The sequence below is a fragment of the Geotrypetes seraphini genome, chromosome 4 (assembly GCF_902459505.1).
Source record: "Geotrypetes seraphini chromosome 4, aGeoSer1.1, whole genome shotgun sequence".
In the NCBI taxonomy this organism is placed as follows: domain Eukaryota; kingdom Metazoa; phylum Chordata; class Amphibia; order Gymnophiona; family Dermophiidae; genus Geotrypetes; species Geotrypetes seraphini.
This window is the reverse complement of record NC_047087.1, coordinates 99,441,908-99,454,946: the sequence shown is the minus strand read 5'-3', so window position 1 is coordinate 99,454,946 and position 13,039 is coordinate 99,441,908. Positions and strand designations below refer to the sequence as shown.

General features: G+C 43.8%; 1 protein-coding gene across 1 annotated transcript in view; it reads left to right on the top strand.

Moving 5' to 3' along the window:
* Nucleotides 1–6,466, top strand: part of COL8A1 (collagen type VIII alpha 1 chain) — a 192,387-nt gene extending 185,921 nt beyond the window's left edge. Inside the window, exon 4 of the mRNA XM_033943072.1 lies at nt 2,847–6,466. Coding sequence (XP_033798963.1) covers nt 2,847–4,762 — 1,916 coding nt within the window. The 3' untranslated portion in view covers nt 4,763–6,466. The remainder of the gene's footprint in view (nt 1–2,846) is intronic.
* The last annotated feature ends 6,573 nt before the right edge of the window (nt 6,467–13,039 follow it).

Genomic DNA, 13,039 nt, shown 5'->3' with positions numbered 1-13,039 from the left:
GACCAACACCCTAACTGAGACTAGCCCTACCAGCGCACGTTCTTGTTCAACAGAAACTTGTCTAACTTTGTCTTGAATCCTTGGAGGGTGTTTTCCCCTATAACAGCCTCTGGAAGGGCGTTCCAGCTTTCTACCACTCTCTGGGTGAAGAAGAACTTCCTTACGTTTGTACGGAATCTATCCCCTTTCAACTTTAGTGAGTGCCCTCTTGTTCTCCCTACCTTGGAGAGGGTGAACAACCTGTCCTTATCTACTAAGTCTATCCCCTTCAGTACCTTGAATGTTTCGATCATGTCCCCTCTCAATCTCCTCTGTTCAAGAGAGAAGAGGCCCAGTTTCTCTAATCTTTCGCCGTACGGCAGCTCCTCCAGATCCTTAACCATCTTAGTCGCTCTTCTCTTCTCATTTGGAAACTCTGAAAAAGAGCTCTCGAATCTTCACTAGACTATCTGCAAAACTAATATAAAGTCTGATAACTTTTAGCTAACCTATACTAGTTCTTCTTTGGATTTTCTCTGACAGAGCTCCATACTACATTTTCTTACCTGTTCTTTTCTCTGTGGTTACTTAAATTTTATTGTTGGATTTTTTTTCAGTGTGAATAAGTTCATAATGTAATAATGAAAACTGAACAAAAAAACCCAAACAAACAAACCCTTCAAGAGACACTTGTTCACACATGCTTACTTGTGAAAGAAACAGCCTAGTCAGGGACGGCAACTCAGGTCATGTCGGAACACAAAACATATTCCCCTTTTCAGAGCTTCCATAACATTTATGCAAATGAACCTGGTTCACATACTTAGCATCCGACTACCTAGTAAACCTGGCTGTGATGCTGGAGGACTAGAGTTCACTATCTCTGTCCTCTGGAGTCTAGACAAGTGGTTCTCAGCCCTCTCCTGGAGACAAGCCCAGCCAGTTGAGGGTTCAGAATTGCCATAATAATTATGCATGGCATAAATTTACATGTATTGGAGACACATCATATGCAGATTTACCTCATGCTTCCAGGAGAGGGTTGAGAAGCAGTGCTCTAGATTTAGGTAATTCAACCCAACCCAATAATAGGATGGCCAAGAACAAAATAAAGTCAAGATTTCTTAAATTAGGTCAGTTGGAAAATATAGCAGGTCTCTGACAAAATATCAACCAATTAGATTCAAAGGAAGAAAAAAAAAAAAAAGACAGTATGCAATCAAACATGCTGCTGCTTCAACAGATAAAACTGATAAGAATATACAACTGCTTGTGTACACATAAGAAACAGACCAGCCATTCCCATTCCAGTCCTTGAAGCACACCTACTCCCATCAGATTTTCAGGATATCCACATTGAATATTTATGAGTTAGATTTGCATGCAATTGTGGCAATGCATGCAAATCATGCATATTCATTGTGGCAGGAACATGCAGTTTAGAAGGAGTAACAAACACTGCTTGTGTGCATATAAGAAATAGCCCTTGGTCTAGAACAGGGGTAGGCAATTCTAGTCCTTGAGAGCCACAGGCAGGTCAGGTTTTCAGGATATCCACAATGAATATGTATGAGATGGATTTGCATGCACTGCCTCCTTGACATGCAAAGCCATCTCACACATATTTATTGTGGATATCCTGAAAACCTGACCTGCCTGTGGCTCTCGAGGACCGGAATTGCCTACCCCTGGTCTAGAGCCTAGGGTTTCTCAACCCAGCCCTAGCCAATCTTGTTTTCTAGATATTCAAAATAAATATACATGTGATAAATTTGCATACAATGGAGGCAATACATACAAATACCATATTTTTTTCTCCATAATACGCACCTGACAATAAGATGCACCCACCTCTAGAGGAGGAAAAACCAAGAAAAAAATTTTGAACCAAATGGTGTGTTCTGTACCCTGTCCCTCTTCTAGTGGTAGGCCGGGAAAGGGTACAGGGCACATCTAGTGGTGGGCATGTCTAATGGTAGGCAGCCCCAAGCCATCCAGCCCCAAGCCAATCAGACAACCAGCTCTAGGCCAACCAGCCAGACCCAGGCAATCCAGCTAGCCCCAAGCCAGCCAACCAGCCCCAGGCCAGCCAGTTCCAGGCAAGCCTCCATACCTTTTATAATTTCTCCAAAAGCTCCAGCCGGCTTCACTCCATCCCTACCTGCCTTCGCTCATCATTTCCCGGCCAGCAGCGAAACAAACCAGCAGTGCAGCCGTCAGGAGCAAGTTTATGCTCTCCTGCTCAGCCCTGCGCTGCTTTCCGAATGGCTGCCGTAGGCTCTCATAAGACTCGCGAGAACTTATGGTAGCCATTCAGAAAGCAGCGCAGGGCCCAGCAGGAGAGCGTAAAGCTTGCTCCTGATGGCCGCGCTGCTGATTTGTTTTGCCACTGGGGAAGTGAGGAGCTGGCTGGACACTGGACCACCAGGTAAAGCAGAAGTGACGGCGGGTGAGTGGGTGGACGGACCAGATGGGGGGGGTTTAACAAAGGTGGTGCGGTGGCAGCGGGTGGGCAGGTTTAAAAAGGAAATGCAGCAGCAGCGGGCAGATGGATGGGTTTAAAAAGGAGGTGCAGCGGCGGGTGGGTTTTACAATGCTATGGGAGGAGGGTAACAAAATTGGTACCTTCGCTTCATAAGACGCACTGAAATTTCCACCCACTTTTGGGTGGAAATAAAGTATGTCTTATGGAGTGAAAAATATGGTATATCTTATGCATATTCATTGTACCTTAGGGTAGGCAATAGTTTAAAAGTAATCAAAATAACGATCTTGCTGGAGGTCCAGCTTTTTAAGGCATCAAGTACAGTGGTGATGTATTCTTGGAAAATTATAGGTTTCTAATTTTTTGTATCATTGTTTTACAGAAATTCCACTATCTGCTTTGAGAGGCGAGAAGGGTCCCCCAGGGGAGCCTGGGTTAAGAGGACCATCAGGACCCCCAGGATTACCAGGCCATGGGATACCAGGAATAAAAGGAAAATCAGGTCCATCAGGTCCTCCAGGCTATCCAGGGATTGGCAAACCAGGTATGCCGGGAATGCCTGGAAAGCCAGGAGGCAAAGGCCTTCCAGGACCTAAAGGTGAAATGGGCCCAAAGGGAGAGATTGGACATATTGGCATGCCAGGACCACAAGGACCACCTGGCCCTCAAGGAATTCCTGGAGTTGGAAAACCAGGTCTACAAGGATTTCCTGGACAACCAGGGCAAAAGGGTGAACCAGGACTGAAAGGACAACCTGGAATTTCTGGTCTTCAAGGGTCTAAAGGAGACAAAGGAATTGGGGTTCCAGGTTTACCGGGTTTGAAAGGCCCCCCAGGTTTACCAGGTTTGCCAGGTCCAGTTGGACTCCCAGGTATTGGTAAACCAGGACTAAATGGGTTTCCAGGGCCACAAGGACCACCAGGTAAACCTGGACTGCAGGGTGAAAGAGGGCCACAAGGCCTACTTGGACCACCTGGACTTCAGGGTCCACCTGGCCTTCCTGGAGTTGCAAAAACAGGTCAAGATGGACACCCTGGTCAAGCTGGGTTACCAGGTGAGAAAGGAGAGAAGGGTCTACCAGGTCTACCAGGACCATCAGGTTTGCCAGGTGTGGGTAAACCAGGTTATCCAGGACCAAAAGGTGATCGTGGTTTGGATGGTGCTCCTGGAGCACTTGGACCTAAAGGTGAGAAAGGTCACATGGGTATCCCTGGTATAAGTGGTTTGCCAGGAGAATCAGGTCCACCTGGTCTACCAGGATTAATGGGACCTCCAGGTGGAAATGGATTACCAGGAAACAAAGGTGAAGATGGCATTAAAGGCCCTCCAGGACCTCAAGGTCCTAAAGGTGAACCAGGTTTAATTGGATTTCCAGGAAAGCAAGGTTTTCCAGGGGAAGTTGGGCCTCCAGGTTTGAGAGGGTTGCCAGGACCAATGGGGCCAAAAGGAGAAGCTGGTCAAAAAGGTTTACCTGGTCTTCCAGGGGCTTCTGGGATGCCTGGACATAAAGGTGAACCTGGAAGTCCTGGGAGTCCAGGAGATCAAGGACCCTCTGGAATTCCAGGAATTATAGGACCAAGTGGCCCAGGCGGATCTCCTGGCATTCCAGGCCCTAAAGGTGAACAAGGTCATCCAGGCCCACAAGGATTACCAGGAGTAGGCAAACCTGGTTTTACAGGACCGCAGGGACCACCAGGAAAATCTGGAGCTTTGGGGCCTCCTGGCCAACCTGGTCTGCCAGGCCCTCCTGGGCCTCCAGGTATCCCTGGTCTTGCAGCAGTTATTCCACCTACACCACCAGTCATGGGACAGTTTTTGCCAGAGATGGGACCAGGAATTGATGGAATGAAATCATCATCAGGTTACATGGGCAAGAAAAGCAAGAGTGGAAGTGTTATGTATGAAATGCCAGCATTTACAGCAGAGCTAACCACACCTTTCCCACCAGTTGGAGCACCTATAAAGTTTGACAAACTGCTGTACAATGGTAGGCAGAACTATAACCCACAAACAGGTATTTTTACCTGTGAAATTCCTGGAATTTACTACTTTTCATACCACATTCACTGCAAAGGTGCTAATGTGTGGGTTGCCTTATACAAGAACAATGAACCTTTAATGTATACGTATGATGAGTACAAGAAGGGCTTTCTTGACCAAGCTTCCGGTAGCCTGGTGCTTCAGCTGATGCGTGGCGATCATGTTTACATACAGATGCCCTCTGAACAAGCTGCAGGGCTCTTTGCTGGCCAATATGTGCATTCATCTTTCACTGGTTATTTGCTCTATCCCATGTAAAGAAAAAGGAAACATTAAACAATGCCAAAAAACACTTACGCTTCATATGTTATACCAATGATTATGACACTTTGGACCACATTTTCTAAAACACGTACCTGGCTCTATACACACACCTTTATGAAAAGTACCGAGAAACAGTTTTACTATGTTTTCTCTTCATTACAATACTCAAAACTACCTTAGCCAGATTGGATTCATCCATGTTATGCTCTTTCGCTTGTCTGGTTCCTGAACTGAAGTTGCTTATGAGATGGAGCTTTTGTTGTAGACAATATTAAAAAAAAAAAAAAAAAAAAACACAAAAAGCCAAGGATGTTACTAATGAAATTGGCTTGACCATGTCCAACTGTTGAAGTCTTGGAACCATTCCTTAGTTGTAGCCCTTCAGAAAGTGCTGCCTGTAAATTAGGGATTCTAGTGTACTATGCCAGTGGCTAACTCTTCAGAGGATCAAGGTAGCTATGATGGAGGAAACATGATGGTCAGAACATTTATACATTACAGTCCTAATCCAGAAATGTATCACAGCTACCTTCACAGAAAAGTCCCAAAGCTAGTTTGGAGTTAGCCTATTATCGCTGAAGCAAACATCAAGTCAACATACCAATTTTAACAGAATTTCTCTTCCTCTGTTGTGTGTGCATATATACAGGGACTCTGCTGCTGTGAAACATCTTGGTGCAGTACAGAATTACAAATCAGTTGCATTTCATACTACCATAATGGATTGCCAATGCTTTACTGTAATTTATTTTCATTTCCTTTGATTTTTGACTTCTTACATTTGTGTATGAGCAGAAGTAGGTCATGTAAAATTGATTGTGCAAACAATTTTTTTTTTTTAACAAAGGCCACATAAGCAGAAGTTGTACATATGTTCAGCTAGGTGCTGTCTTTGCAGAAGACTGAATTTGTGCGTTTGAAAAAGAGAGCTGACAATAAAGTAACTTTCTCCTAGTTCCAACTTCTATTACCAGTTTTGAAAACAAAATAGAACACAAGCCAGATACAAATTGCTTGATGGATGCTACTTTGTACGAAATTAAATATGTTTCATGCAAAAATGAATTCAACAGGATAGCTCGGTGGCAGACCTGTGTACTGACATGTGGAAATTCCCTGCTTCAGTACCTGAGTTGGGACTTCTACTCCTTCAGGTAGAGGGCAAGAGTGACAGCAGTGGCCAAATTGAGGGCCCATGGCTACAGGATTCTGGCAAAAGCCCTGGTGATTGGGTCCAAGTCTAGAATGGTCACTGCAATTACTAGGGCAAGAGTGACAGCAGTGGCCAAATTGAGGGCCCATGGCTGCAAGATTCTGGCAAAAGCCCTGGTGACTGGGTCCAAGTCTAGAATGGTCACTGCAATTACTAAATTAATTACATTGGAAAGAGAGGGGTTATACAACAGGAATGGGGGAATCCCTGGGTGATTGCAAATAAAGATGTATGGTGCCAGATGCCCAAAAGAAGCAGGAGAATGCTAGCTCAAAAATGGACTTAATGGGCATTGTTGTGTTTTTAAACAAAAAAATTCAGTGTAGTGCGACATCAACACAACTGTGATTCTACTGGGGTGCTCATCATGTCACAAAAATGTGAATAAGAGTAATTAAAAAACATCTTTACTATGTCAATGCCAAACACGTTTTTGTATTTAAATTTTTGTACTGACTTGAAAAGTATTAAAATGTATAAATAATTCTGTCTTGTTAGTGTGTTCATAATTGTAATTCATAACACCAGTAAATAGGATTATGGAGTGATATTATCAAGAGGAAATAAAATATGGACATGGGCATTGGCTCCACAAAGTAAAGTTGGTCACAGTTTCTGACATATTATAAATCTGGCTTTTTAGTTGCCTCCAGACATAAGCAAAAACTTCACTAATGTGTGAGATTCAGAGAGACAAATGCATGTTTTGATTAGTTGTCTCAGGAAGTTTGCCGTATTGTTGTTATTTTAATTTAGATTTGTGTATGGGAATATTGTAACCAGCTTAGGTTATAAGTGGAATAGACATTTTTAAAATAAATAAATAGGAGGCCCCAATATCAAAGAAACAAGGAACCAACATTTCTGTCGTAGTTTGTAGTAGCAAAAACAACAAAGACTAACCAATATACCAAGGACATCTGACAAAGTGAAGTAAGAGTTTTGTCCCAAAAAAGCCCTTGTCTCAACAAATTGGTCTATAAAGAAGGGTCCTAACCTTTTATGTTGGGCTGACCCCTTATTAACCTCCCAAAAATTCAGGGTACTCAGATTCTTTCCCATAACTCCTCCCCCCAGTACCAAGTTTGTTCCCACCAGCCTTCTGGCTCCCTTCCCCTTGTCTCTTCCAATTTCTCTCTCCCACCCCCAACCAGTCGCTTTCTCACCTCTACCCATCCTCAGTCGTCTCTTTCCTTCCTTCCAGCTAATCTTCTCCTTTCCATCAGCTGATCGCCACTATTAGTAGCCCTCCCACTCCTCAACTACTGAAGCTGCACTATTGTTTCCAAACCTTGCTGGTCTCAGTGATTCTGCTTCTAGCCTTCACAGCTGGTTCTTATCATACCCCCAGTGCCAGCCCCACCCTCCAATACCACTTCTGCTTACCATATTTTTCTCCAGGAAACCCTGGACACATGACCCTGCCCTATTCCGCCTCCAGCCCTGACCCATCCCCATCCCCCAAAGCCTCCTTTCTTCTTCCGGACAAGCTCTGAACATCATTCATGCATGCTCAGAGGCCCCCCAGATGTGGCCAGAGCTCGCCGGGTTTTGGAAAGTCCATCCATGAGTCTAGACAGTCCTCTAAAAAGAGAACATGTCCAGGTTTTCCCGGATGTCTGGTAATCCTACTTCTGCTTCCAGTCTGTGCAGCCACTTCTCCATTCTCACCCCCATAGCTATCAATACTGTTACTTTCATATCCAGAGCCATTGCTGATCCTTTCTCTGCAACAGCCTCTATTCTGCTCACATGGATTATGGCAGTATAATTTACATATTTATTAGGATTTTGTTAAGTGCCATTATGAAGACAGTCTCCTAAGGTAGACCACTTGCAATGGGCCTCAGTTTGGGAACCATTGCTCTATGATAATCCATCAACCTCTGTGCCAGTTTAACATGTACATCTGGGGAGTCAGGGAAATATGGATAAAAGGAGACATGAAGCCAAGCCTAAGAGAGAATGAAGAATCAGATAACTTGCTTTAGAGTTCACATGGAATTATACAGATTGAGGCAAGCACTAGCAGCCTGTTTTGGTACTGGAAAAGACCTGGATGACCTTTACTGCATTGCCACAAGTATAAACCCAAAAATGATGTAAGTCCTGCAACGATAAGGAGTTGGGTTTTGCTTAAGTTTGTCATTAACATCTGATGTGCTCTCAGGCAAACTGTGTGTTTTACTTGTCATAAATTAAATATGTACTTTTTGGAAAGTACATTATTATTCTACAAAGACATTATTATTATGCAATTGTCTGCTGAAGATTTAGCCCTCTCTATTCACTTTCTGCCAAACCAGTAAAACAAGCAAGACCATACCTCCCATGTTAACACTGTCCCTCAGTAAGTCTAATACAGGTTGTTTGCTTGTTTGGGAGGGTTTGTATCAGAGATCTTTCAGGATTGCACTTGACCAATATTTACAATATATACAAATATAATATTTACAATATACATGGAAGCTATTTCATAAGTAAAGGGTCCTTTTTCTAAGCTCTGGAAAAGATGGCCTTAGCATGCCCTTACATGGTTTTTTTCCTCCGTACACCGAGGCTATTTTTCGCATAGCTGGAAAATGGCCAATTTTCTAGGTTTCTAATACTGTGTTGTCTCTAATTCACTGCTATTAACAAGAATTAGTGTGTGAGCACTTACCACTAACCATTTTGTAGGGGGTAAGGACTCATGCAGTAATCAGCACATGGTAATGCAGATGTACCAACTGATTAGCACAGAAATGCCCAATCTCCACCCCTATAATCACTCAATTTATAATCTCCAAGTGATTACATTTTCTTCAGCTTGAATTAATAAATTCTTCTGAGCCTCAGTGGCACCACTCCAACCGCTCAATAAACTTTCATAGCGGTGAAGATTTATGTGGCAGATACCAGGAAAGAATTTTTTGATAAAATCCAGGAATAATACAAATTGTAACAGTAAGGATGTTATCTATGCAATACTATGGGCTAGGTTCACTAAACCCACCGATCAAGTTCTGACCACTTAGTGACCCCTTTGCGATCCGATTTACCTCCAACCCAATTCACTAACCTCTCTTGATCATCCTCCGATCCACGTATGCAAATGAGGGGAAACGGCATTCACTAAAAAAAAAAAGAGGGATACCGACTGGGCTGACCAATCCAAAAATAAGCAACTACTGAGGACCAGTCGCTCATGTCCTTTCCGACCGCCCTGCCTTTTGCCGCCCTGCTCTCTGCCCTGATCTCCTGCTCTTTGCTCCGATCTGCTCTCTTCCTCCCTCTCTCTCTGCCTCCCCGGCTCTTCTGCTCTCTGCTGCGACCTGCTCTCTGCCTCCCCGATTCTGGAGTTACGAGTAAATGCCGCACAACGCTGCCCTGCTTCTGCCCCAGCTTTCCCCTGCAGTGTGAGACCATGGGTTTAAAGCTGGTTAATACCACAGGCTTGCTATAAAAAGTTTAAAAAAAGGTCGCTGCTCTTTAAGCATGTGCAGACCATCTACAGATGGTCTGCGCATGCGTCAGGATTGCTATTCAGCTATCCGAGCAGTCAGTTGGGGGGTGTGATTCCAATCACCCTCATTTGCATGAGGGCAATTCATGAATCAGCCCCCCGGCCACAGATCGGATCCGATCCGTAACATTAGTGAATCTAGCCCTATGTCCCTGTATGGTCTATACAGGGCACACAAATAGGCCAATTAAATTGAGACTCAATGAACATAAATCACGTATAGTCAATGAGAATTTACAGGCTCCCATGGTTCAACATTGGGTACAAGAACATCATTTGACTAAGGATCTAAAATGGTGGGTTATAGATCAATTACAGCAAGGGAGGGCAGGTGGCAATTTAGAGAGAGATGTAAACATTAAAGAACAACGCTGGATATACCGTTTAGACACAGTGGAACCCAGAGGGTTAAAAGCAGAGGTTGAATTGGTTCATTACTTTCATAGCTCTTTCCCCTTGGTGTGCCAGGGGATATCAGCTGTTCTGAAAATGAGCATATATATACATCACATAAGACAACGACGCCATCTTGCACACAGTGAGGCGGATGGTACTGGCGGCTCCGGTAAAGTATTAGTTAGTTTGTTGATTTCAGCTATTATTTAATATATATCTTGGAGAAATTGCAAGTTTAATTATGGTTGATAAACGATTGACATGCTTGTTTGATTGTAGGGGGGACTTTGAAAAAGCTCCATGCGAAACATGTTGGGTCCAGCCCTCGTGGGTCAAACTTAATGAAAACAACACTTGAGATAAGTTAATCTTTCCTTTGAAAAAAGATATATATTTATATTGAATGAAAGGGTATTTAAGAACTTTAGAGGATGATCATTTAAATTAAATATTTAAGAAAATATAGTAATATATAAGAAAATAACTTAAAAATACAACCGAGTTAGTGATGATCTGACACACACATTGTCACCGCTATGAAAGTTTATTGAACGGTTGGAGTGGTGTCACTGAGGCTCAGAAGAATTTATTAATTCAAGCTGGAGAAAATATTGTAATCACTTGGAGATTATAAATTGAGTGATTATACTGTGGGGATCTCCGAGCTAAAAATTGAAAAAGAAAATAACATCATTTAGAATTGAACAATCTCCACCCCTGACATACCCCCTTCCTGGAAAAAATAAAATTATTTTGTGTGCGAGAAACACATGCTGTTAAACCTACTGCAGGACAACCAAGTGCATCTTGAGGTAAGCAGTGGCATGGCGAGGTTAAGTGGCGCCTGGGACAGTGGAACCCCTCCCCTGCCTTCTCCGCCCACGCTTCTTCCCAATCCCCCCTGGCGCACTCGTGCCCCTTTCCCTTCCCTGGTACCTTTTTAATTTTCCAGGCAAGAGCAACAGTATGAACTTGTTGCCTGCGTCGTGTCAGCTACCCCTCTGATGTCACTTCCTAGAAGTGACATTAGAGGTGACACAGTTCGTAATGCTGCTCGCGCAGGAAAAATTAAAGAGGTACGAGAGAAGAGAAGGGGTACACGGCATGGGGGGGGGTCAGGAAGGAGGCAGGTGGAGAGGACTGGTGACTAAACCCCTTAAAAAGACTGTGCCCGGGGTGGACTGACCCCCTTGCACCCTCCTTACTATGCCAGTTGTGGTAAGCCTTTTTAAGCAGCATAGGGTGAATATTAGTGCCTAACGTAGCTTAGTAAAAGGGCCCTCAAGAGTGAAATGCCACTTTTGTCTCATGTTACAACTCTTTGTTTCCTGTATATTTTCTTGGAAAAGTTACCTTCTTGCCAAGGACTTAATTTTCTATATAGTGAATCTGGTTATTGCAGTAACACAATTTGTCATATTATATTGCAAATAGCTAAAATTAATACTTGGGCATAATGATGAAAATGAAATACATTTTATATGGAATCAATAAATAACAGGCTATTGCATTGGGAGAAAATGAATCCGTTTGCATAAAAAATAACAGGCAGTGGTATTAAAAAATGATAAAAGCATGAAATAATGCATGTTTTTAATACGGGAGCAAGCCTTGTGGCTCAGATCGTAATGCTTTGTACTACAGTACTGAGGATTCCACAGAGACAGAGCACTCAGGCCCTTAGAAAAAGGGTAGACAGACCACTGTCAACTGAATAGTGGTATTATGGGTGCATCATGAAGGTGGTGCCCTCTCCAGTCCTTGAACTAGTGAATATCTAAATATCCACTCTCCAAAGGGTTAGAGGTGTCAGAGACTATGGAAGGAAATACAATTAGGGAGATGAAACAATGCATAAAAGCAGTTTATTAGAAGGGAAATAAAAACTGCAAAAAAGTAGAACATAGGCAGCAGCATAAATAATATGCTGGAGGAGTGTGTGGCGCAGTGGTTGGATCTACAGCCTTAGCACCCTGGGGTTGTGGGTTCAAACCCCGCGCTGCTCCTTGTGACCCTGGGCAAGTCACTCAGTCCTCCATAGCCCCAGGTACGTTAGTTAGATTGTGAGCCCACCGGGACAGAGAGGGAAAATGCTTGAGTACCTGATTGTAAAACCGCTTAGATAACCTTGATAGGCGCTATATAAAATCCTAATAAAACTTGAAACTTGTACAAAAAAAGCAGCAAGTAAACAAGAATTAGTACCAGCTGGACTCACAAAACCTGTAGTTTTTCCATTTGACCACGAGATGGCAGCAAAAATATTGGCAATGTGCCCATTCAGTCTCTCCTTTTTATTTTGAGTACTTGTTCCCTTATTTTGAGTGCTGTTCCAGGTGCTGTTCCAGAGCTGCACACAGTATACTACACAGATGGCCCCAGTGAGAAGGCCGCAAAGCAGCCTGTGAGTGCTGCTGGCCCGACGCTCCTCTGCAGCAAGGTATTTATGGTCACAGTCAGCGGAGATTGGTATGGAGGGTCAGTGGGGCTGCGCGGCAGGGGGACGCGCGACTGCCTATGAGTAGGGCTTATTTTCGGGGTAGGTCTTATTTTTGGGGAAACATGGTAGAGAGGGGGGACAGATGCTGAATGGAAGTGTGGGGGAAAGGGGGGACAGATAAATGGAAGTGGGGGGGACAGACATTGATGGAAGGGGGTGATAGAAGGGAGCAGACACTGGAAGGTAGTGGGGAGGAGAAAGAAAAAAGGGCACATGCTGGATTGGGGAAAGAGGATAGAGTTAGATACTGGAAGGGGTGAGAGAAAGAGGTGGCAAGCTACAGGTAGAGACAATGAAAGAGGGAAATTGAGGACTAAATAGTAAAAAAGAATTTAGACAAGAGGCAGAAAATAAATTGTGAAGGAAGACCAGGGAAGAACAGGAGGAAGGGAGCGGAGACAGATATGCTAGAGCAGAGGGGAGGAGACAGCTACCAGACCTGGGAGGAGGAAAGGAGAAAGGAGACAGGTACCAGATCAGATGGGAGGAAAGGAGAGAGATGCTAAAATCTGCTGGGAGGGAGAGAGGGAAGGGAAGAAGACAGATGCTACAACATGGAGGGAATGAAAAGAAGTAGATGGATGCCACACCATTGGGGGAGGGGGGAGAGATAGAAGGGAGAGGCAGACAGTTTCTGGAAGAGGCATAGAAAGAGAG